The 9389-nt window shown below is 31.1% G+C and overlaps 1 protein-coding gene across 1 annotated transcript; it reads left to right on the plus strand.

Annotated features, from left to right (window-relative positions):
• The first annotated feature begins 8260 nt into the window (after positions 1 to 8260).
• On the plus strand, positions 8261 to 8656 carry LOC109792124 (non-specific lipid-transfer protein 3). The gene has a single exon (XM_020351501.1). The coding sequence runs from the start codon at positions 8261 to 8263 to the stop codon at positions 8654 to 8656; it is 396 nt and encodes a 131-aa protein (XP_020207090.1).
• The last annotated feature ends 733 nt before the right edge of the window (positions 8657 to 9389 follow it).

The raw sequence follows: 9389 nt of genomic DNA on the forward strand, positions 1-9389 counted from the left end.
GACTCTTTGGAGAGCCATCACTTTCACTATGGGAGGAATTCTGAGACATTTTAATTCAAGAATATATTTTCACACAAAAATAGTTTTTATGAAAATAATTTTTTTTTTGAAGTGCTTTAGACTTGGCACTTGGAGGTCTAAGAGTACAAATTGAACTTTGGAGGGAGGTGAGCTACTATCGAGCCACTTAATAACCAAGCCTCTTCAAGTAAAAATCTCTAAACCCCCTTGTACTTTTGCCTTGCACAAATCAATTTTCACAAAGATCTTTTCTCAAAGAAAAATAACAATCAAGTGCCTAAGTGTACAATTTATATGATGCTTGAAAACATAAAGAGAAAGAAAACATAAATTGCTTGAAAACTTAAATGACTGAAAACATAAATTGCTTAAAACATAAATGACTTGAAAACTTAAAGACAAGAAAACATAAACTAGGCGTTGAAAGCAATTAAACCTAGGTGAGAGCTTGAAAGGCACCAAAGACCTTCAAGGACCCTCTCACAAGTACTACACGAATTTTACTATGAGAACTTTTAAGGAGAGATGGAGATACACCAAAGGCACTCCAAGACACTACCTAATAAAGGCCTTGTACAAAAATTTGGAAAACAAAAATTACAAGAAAAATTGAAATTCAAATTTTCTTGAAATGAAATGTAAATTCACACTCCAAAAGAAATGTAAATTCACATTCAAATGAAATTAGTGGCTGAACTTAATTTCAAAGAAAACAAATTAGCCACTAATTAGAAACAAATTTTAGTAACGGATTTTGTAAGGAAAACAAGTTTTAGAAACAAAAATTTCCGTCACTAAAATTAGTCTCTAAATTTTCACAAAAATTTTCACAAATGATTTAGCTCCTTCTTGCTCCAATCCAGCCACCAAGTTGCAGCCTCACAAGGTGTTTCACTCCTCTTTTAGAAGCAACCTTGACTTTGGTCACTCCTAGGTGTTTTCAAGAGTCTTGCTACCAAGAGAGAACAAACAACCTAAGCAACCACCAAAGCCTTCAAGTGGATTTCCTTTGCCTTGGGCTCCTACACCTTTTAAGAAGCACTCAACCACCTTCAAGACTAGAATATTATTGTAAAACTGAAAAGTAACAATTTAGAATAGCTACACCAATTGGTAGAAGAAAATGAGACAAGACTAGAAAGAATTCCACAAAATTGACAAGCAAAAATTAAGGCAAATTTAGAAAGCTAGCACACAAAGGATAACCTATGAAAGGCACTAGAATGGATTACAAAATCAAAAGCTAAGATTAGAAACAAAAACAAGACACAAATGATGTGGCTGGTCAAGAAATTTTAATGCAAAAATAGTACCAAAACCGAGAGCAACACATACAATTTTTCACTCCTTTTTGGCTTTTTCTTTTGCTTTTTCTTTCTTTTCTTTTTTGGCAAAATATTTTTCACTTCTTTTTCTTTTAATATTCAGGAGTTTAAATGCCTTTTAAACACTTATATGTCTCGGTTTTAAGGTAGAAAAACTGCAGCAAAAATTTCACACAAAACAAGAGGTGTTCACATGCATTTGTAGCTAGTGCTTCACTATTTTGTATTGTTTTTAGGTCAAATTTTTAAGCACTCATTCTTTTGTTTTTATCATGCATTTAGAACACTCACACCTCTGTTTTGTCTCTATTTTAATGCTTATAAAATTGTATTAGGTTTCAGCCACCACAAGACTCAAGGAAAAACCTAAAAGGAAAGTGTTTAACAATTTTATTTGACAAAACTTTTAACAAGACATAATAGAAACCTAACTCTAGGAAATTTGCTAGAACTAATAGCAAATTAAGAACTCAAACATGTAAAATAAAAGCACATATGGTAAGGTACAGATTCAATAAGCAAAGACACAAAAATTTCGGACACAACAACACAAAACAAAAAATTAGGTCAAACAAGCTAATCTAGGAAGTTTCAACATACAAAGGACTACACATGACTTTCTAAGACAAAACAAATGATTCAAAAACAAAATCTAAACTCAATGCATGTTTTCCAATCACGGACACATGTGAATGAATGGAGATACTCAATAAAAAAAACGCACAAGTATAGGAACCTAAAGCACAACAAAACCGGTTTGATTCAAGAATTAGAAGAACAAGCAAATATGAATCAAACTATTATTATGTGACATTTTGGATCCATCAAAGTGTGAATAAAATCTAGATCCATTCAGCAAACATAAGAAGACATGTAATAGGAGGAAGATACAACACAGATTCAAGTAAAACAAGTTAGAAACAAAACCTCAAGAGCACTAGGCTCTAGATACCAAAAATGATGGAGCTACTTAGAGGAGATTGTTGTTCCTTCAAGCTCTCCATGCTTAGGATCGTGAACTCTTGAGGTTTTCTTAGAAACTTTGAAGCTCCACGAAGAAACCTTCCATGGAGGAGAAGCCTTCAAGGTGATTCGGTTACTCCTAGCTTTGTGTAGAAGCTTGAGGAACCAAGGTTAAGGTTGAAAACCTTTGGTAGTAAACCTAAGAGAGAGTTCTCTACGGTTTGGTGACTCTTGAGTGAGAGAGAAAATCTGATTTCATTTCTCAAATTGTTCAAAAGTGAGTACAAGAGAGGTAATTACAAATATATAGGGTAGAGGTAGCTTCTAGGAGAAGCTAACCTTAACCATGGTTCACTAGGAACCATGGTAAGGTAGGCTTAACTCCCACGGTTTAGCTAGCTTGTAGGAGAAGCTAACCTTGACCATGGTTCACTTAAGAACCATGGTAAGGTAGGTTTAACCTACTAAGGTTTAGAAGCTTGCAAGGCAAGCTTCAAACCTTGAAGTGGAGACAAGTTAAATTCGGCCAAGAACAAGGAAGAAGACATAGGCGGCCTTGGTTCATATTTGCTCCATGAATTAATTCAAAAATATTTGATTTGGTTTAGTTAGGTTCATCATATGATGATGAGACCTAGCTAAATCAAATCTATGAAAAATTAGGAGCAAAATGAGTCTAATATGCAAAATTTTGCCTAGGCCCAGTTCTGGCCCAATTACTAGTCACACCCTCAAGCATTGCTAAATGTCACCCCTTTTTCCCTACTGAAAAAAATACAAAATGAATGTATCAACTAGGGAGGTTAAATGGAGTTAAACTCTCCAAGTAACCTACCTTAAAAACAATATACAATCACTAGAAAAAGAAAATAAAGTGCCTCACAAATACAAAGGCAAAAATTACACTAAAAACAAGAGAACTATGTACAAATAGAACTAGGCCTTCTCTTCATGATAGAGTTGTCCAAGTGAAGAATACCTTGGGCTTAAGAAGCCCACTAGTCTTCAAGAGGTCCAATTCTTCTTGTATTCTTCTAGCCATAGTTCTGGTAACTGGGCCCTTGGCCCATGGTCTATCACTCTGGTTCAGATGTAGAAATAAATGTTAGGAAACACACACACAGTAATAACAAATACCATACAAGTTACACATAACCAAGCACAACTCTCAAGTTATAGATACATTAGAACACATGCACATTCACTTATCATGCAATGATGTCATGGACTCGACTCATAAATGCATGCATGTGACGTCATATAGAAGTTGCACATTTTTCATCACTGGTGTGCTACTACCACAATATACTTGGGACACGTTCATTCAAAAATACATCATTGATGACCCAAGGTACACCTAAAATAGCTCAATACATCTTTGGCATGCGGCCTAAGCGGCATACCTAGAATAACTCAATACATCATTGGTGACCCAAGGTACACTTGGAATAGCTCAATACATCACTGGCTTGCGGCCTAAGCGGCACACCTAGAGTCATATATGCACATGATGCATGTCACACATTCACTATTTCATTGACTCAACATTTCACTTATCACGTCTCATCATATCTCATGTCACATTATCTCATAATATCATGTCACATGTCACTTGTTTGCTTTTCACATTTTCACATCATATTCACATAGTCTTATACAAGGAACATCTCATAGTCATACACATCAGAATAGCACATAAACGATACCTGGAAATTATCCAACATCATACACATTTAGTTCACAATTCATAACATACGAAGAATAAAGGTCACTGACTCAACTTCATGATTTCATGCATTTTCTACAACCAAAAAATTAATATAATATTTCAATCGGTCAAAACACTATTCAAATATTATCCAAAACATGAATCTATCATCAATTTTACATATAATGCCTCAAAATTCATTCAAAGATCATATCTCTAATTTCACTTCATAAGGTTTCTCACAAGAACCCATAGAACACTCTAATTCATATCAAAACTTGTTTATTTTTGAAATTAATCGCATATTCACATTCAACAACCATCAAGGAACATAACAGAAAACTCAAACACGAAAACAAAACATTCAAAAAGTGAATGTTTCTAAAAGCATGCATCAAGCATGGGATTGGGGCCAATCCCACTACCAAACATATCCATTATTGAAATTGAGCACATATTCACACTCAAAATCACACAAGGAATGCAACAAAATAATTAGAAAGCAAAGAAAAAACTTTCATTAAGTGTTTGTTCCTAATAGCATACATCAGACAAAGGATTGGAGCCAATCCTACTATCAAACATATCCAATTTCAAAATTAAACACATATGCATACTCGAAATCATACAAGGAACGCAACATAATAGTCAAAAAGGAAAACAAAAAATATTCATAAAGTGTCTGTTTTCATAAGCATACATCAGGCAAAGGATTAGGCGGGCAATCCTACTACCCAACAGTTACTCTTACACCCCTAAGCAAGGTCCCCCTTACCTTAATGAGTTGAGGACGAAGCATGAGTGGAATTTGGTTGGTCTTCTTCTCCAAGGTCTCATTGTTCTTCAAAACATAAGAGAGAAAAATGAGAGTCAAGAAATGGTTTACATAAAAATCACTTAACTCCCTTGTAACTTCTCCTAACCCCTCCTTCTCAATAAATAAATTTTAAAAAATAATAATAAAATACAATTTAATAAATGTCCAAAATGTCCTACTTCCCTCTTATAAAAATTTTAAAATAATTAAACATATTTCCTCCTTTTAATAAATAACATAAACATAATTCTTGATAAAAACATATTTTCATAAAAATAGTCTTATGGCAAATAATCCAAATATTAATTAAAAATCATGTTTTATTTTGTCATCATTTCCGCATTAGACTATGATTTGTGAAATATGAACATGAACTCTCTATATATATGTTTTGGAACCTTGTTTCGATTAAGAAAGTTTTATTTACTTAGGAATGTACTTTATATTTATTGTGTATTATGTATGTGGAGTAAAAAGTGTCACATCCAAAGCGCACTATCCCCTAGGACTCCCCTAATCTATTATACAAGGAGGGTCTTCCCTAACGGTGTACTCCATATCATACTTGTCACATAAATGCACACGATGCATGTCACACGCATTCACACTTCATGGACTCATCACTTTACTTGTCATGGAATTTCATGTCTTATCTCATTTCATCACGTTTCACATTCTCATAGTCATAGTATTCACAATAGTATGTAATTCACATCATGTCTCATGTCACTTGTTCACATTTCACATTTCTCATAGTCATACTCATAAGATCATCATTCAGAGATTCTTGTCCTCATCATGCTCATAAAACACATTACTTACGTTAACACAGTAATAAGGCAATTCCCACACATAAAACTTGTAAAACATCATTGGGATCACGCTCGGTGCACCCCAACTCACGCCCAACGCATTAAATGTCGCACTAAAAGTGGTGCATCACGCCCGGCACGCCCAACAAATTAAATGTTGTGCCTAAAGTGGAGAAATCTGCCCAACAAGACTTTCTTGCGCCTAGCGCAACGTTCTTGCGCCCGACTAAAAACCAATTGCATCTGGCATAAAATTAAGCCCAACTTAAAAACTACGCCCAACGCTACAAACTGCGTCCAGTGCCCCAATGCGAACCTTCATTACTTAATTTCGTGAAATCTTGCGTATTTCACAACCAAACATGTAATTATAGCATTCAATTGGTAAAAACACTTCAAATAACATCCAAAACACTAATCCATACTCAATTTTATGTAAACTACCTCAAATCTTGTCAAAAGATCATACCCCTAATTGTTTCTCATAGGGTTTCCCACAGAAATCCACAGAGTACTATAATTCATATTAAAACTTACCTAATTTTGAAATCAAACACATATTCATGTATCACATTCAACCAGGAACTCAACAGAAAACTCAAATATTAAAATCGAAAACTTTCATAATCTACATGTTCCTAAAGCATGCACCAGGCAAGGGATTGCGGGTCAATCCTGCTATCCAACAATTATTCCCACACTCCCGAGCAAGGTTTCTCACTCCCCCTTACCTTGATAAGCAAAAGATGAAGCACAGGCAAAATCTAGTTGATCTCCTTTTCTTGGTTCTCCTTGGTTTTTAGAGAGCGTAAAAAGGAAAATGAAGTTAGAAGTGGTGAAATGATTTTTGGTAGCCTCAGGTAACTTTTTAACTCCTGATAACTTCTTTCTTAATAAATAAATAAATAATAATAAAATAAATCATTTACCAAAACGTTCTTCCTTCCTTTCTCAAAAAAATAAATAATAATTAAAACATACTCTCTCTTTAATAATCAACATAAACATACGCGTACATGTTAATAAAATACATTTTATAAAATGTCTCTTATTTCACTAATTAAAAATGATAATAACAAATCATGTTAATTTCATAAATATAATAGAACACATATAATTAATTAAATAATATTAAAACTCTAAAATAAATACATTTAAATATCAAAATAATTTCTAAAATACCTTTAATATAATTTATAAAAATCGGGATGTTACAAGATACACTTTATTTTATAATTTTAAGATTTTGATTTCATTTTTCATTTTTTAATTATTAATTTATCAAATTCTTATTTTATCATTAAATAGAAAAAATTGAAGTTGATTTTATTTTTTTTAACGAAACATAGTCATTAAGTTTAAAATTATTACATATTACATAATGTATATATCAAAACTAATTTAAATCTTGAACAAATATTTTTTCTATAAATTTCATAAATTATCATATATTATTTCAAATGAATGCCAATAAAACTTTTTTAATGATTGATAAAATATTATTTTAAAATAATTTTAATTGATTTAGTATGTAATAATCTTGTAACAATACGTAAATATACATTAGATCATTATTATATAGAATTTTGAAATTGTTTATATTCATAATAAATTTGACATTATCAAAAAAATAAGTATTGTTATCATCATCATTATTTTATAGGTCATATGATTTCATTTTTCATTTTTTAAATTATTAAATTATCATATTCTTATGTTATCATTACAGTCATTAATTGAAGTTTATTTTTTCTCTTTCATTTTTATATATTATTTTATATAGTGTGTGCAAGATTTTAGTAATTATTAGTATTGAATATATACAATTTTTATATTTTGTAGGTCATATTTGTAGTTTACCATCATTGATCTATAGGTCATATTTTATATTTTTTTTAGATTTTGGTTTCCTTTTTATTATTATTAATTTATCATAATTTCAGCTTTGAAGATATGTTTTTTTTTTTGTTCGTTCCTGGAGTATCCACCGTTGGAGGCACCTCAAAGGATGGGATAGTTGGCCCCAAGATTTAACGCGACCTTGCTTAAGCGTGGATCAACCCCTACCGCTGAACCACACGCTTGGGATTAGCTTTGAAGATATGTTTAATTTGACGCTATCAAAATTTATTAATTATCAGTATTGACTATATACATTTTTTTATCAGTAATTCCTGTATTAATTTATTTTATTTTTATAATTAACATTTATATAGAAAGTTTTTGACGGAGTTTCGAACTTCAGAGTTTTGGAGAGAAACGAATTGTTGCAGATCTTTTCTTTTTATATATACTATTAATTAATTAATAATTAAATTTTGTTAATTAATCATTAATCGATAATTAATTAATAGATAGTTTTTTTTTTCTAGTCAAAAGAAGAGTATAACTCCCACAAGCTACGTAAACATTTTCTGAACATAATGAATGCATCGCAAGAATCGCAACTTTAAAACGGAAAAAAAAACGCAAATTTAAAGACCCATCAATGAAAGAATATTATAAATAAAGTATATTTACCAAAAACATTAAATATATCAAATCTATATAAGTAACGCTTTGCTATGAGTGCCTCATCAAAAACTTACAAACAAAGTTGCAGCACCTTAATAAGATGGGAGAGAAGAAAGTTTTGGGTCTTGTGATGTTTGTTATGGCTTACACTTTGGCAATGATAACACACACAGCATCTGACATTCCTGCAACATGCAATGGAGATGAGCCAGTACTTACCTTCTGTGGTCCTTATTTGGTAAACAAAGTACCAAATCCATCTTCAGATTGTTGTAAAGGAGCAACAAAGGTGTTTAACAGAGCCATGGGTGACAACACTGGTCAAGGTATAAGAGATCTTTGTAATTGTCTACGTGGGGCAGGACCATCTTTAGGGTTTCAACAACCAAATCTGATAAACCTTCCTAGTCTCTGTGGGATCAAAACTACTTTTTCAATGCCCTTGTGTATATTGGGGCCTAATGTCCTTCTCTCAAACCAGGAGAAAAATTATTAGTTTATGTATTGATTCAAGTAATAATTAAAATTTTATTTTATTTACTGGTATTGGATACTGCTGTAGAGATAGTCACATGCCTTTAATTTATTTATGTTATACACTTAAGGGTTTAATTGGTGCATATGACAAAGCTATAGAGATAAAAGTATTTATTTTAAATTTTAAAAAGTTGAAAATTAAATAATTTTTTTACAAGAATTAAAAGTATTTTTTTTCTCTATAGAGACAAAAAAATATGTTTAATCTTAAATAAAATATATATTAAATAATAAAGACTTAAATAGCTTTTTGTTCCTGTAAAATAAGGAGTTTTGATTTTGTCCTTTCAATTCTTTTTTCACTTTTATCACTATATTGTTTTTTGGTTTTATTTTCATACTTGCCGGCCAATAAATTTAATGTAAAAAAGTTTTAAAAAAAATTACCTGATCAAAATAGCAAAGTGAAAAAATTATAAGATTCAAAATAAAATAGGACTAAAATGAAACCAACTAAAATTTAGAAAGATTAATATGAAAATAAATAAAATTTAGAGGATAAAAAATAAAATAATTAGAATTAAGATGATTAAAATTAAACTTGTAAAATTTAAACTTTAATTTGCACTAAATTATATAGAATAAAATATTAATGTTTAGTGACAATCTGAAAAATAAACCTTAAACATAAAATTTCATAAAAATAAGCAAAGCAATAACTTTTGAGTTACAAAAGAAATATAACAAATGGA

The sequence above is a fragment of the Cajanus cajan genome, chromosome 2 (genome assembly GCF_000230855.2).
Source record: "Cajanus cajan strain Asha chromosome 2, NIPB_CcT2T_4, whole genome shotgun sequence".
In the NCBI taxonomy this organism is placed as follows: Eukaryota; Viridiplantae; Streptophyta; class Magnoliopsida; order Fabales; family Fabaceae; genus Cajanus; species Cajanus cajan.

What these genes read in the sequence shown, in the direction of transcription:
- LOC109792124 (XM_020351501.1), top strand. Translation starts at nt 8,261, where the DNA reads ATGGGAGAGAAGAAAGTTTTGGGTCTTGTGATGTTTGTTATGGCTTAC.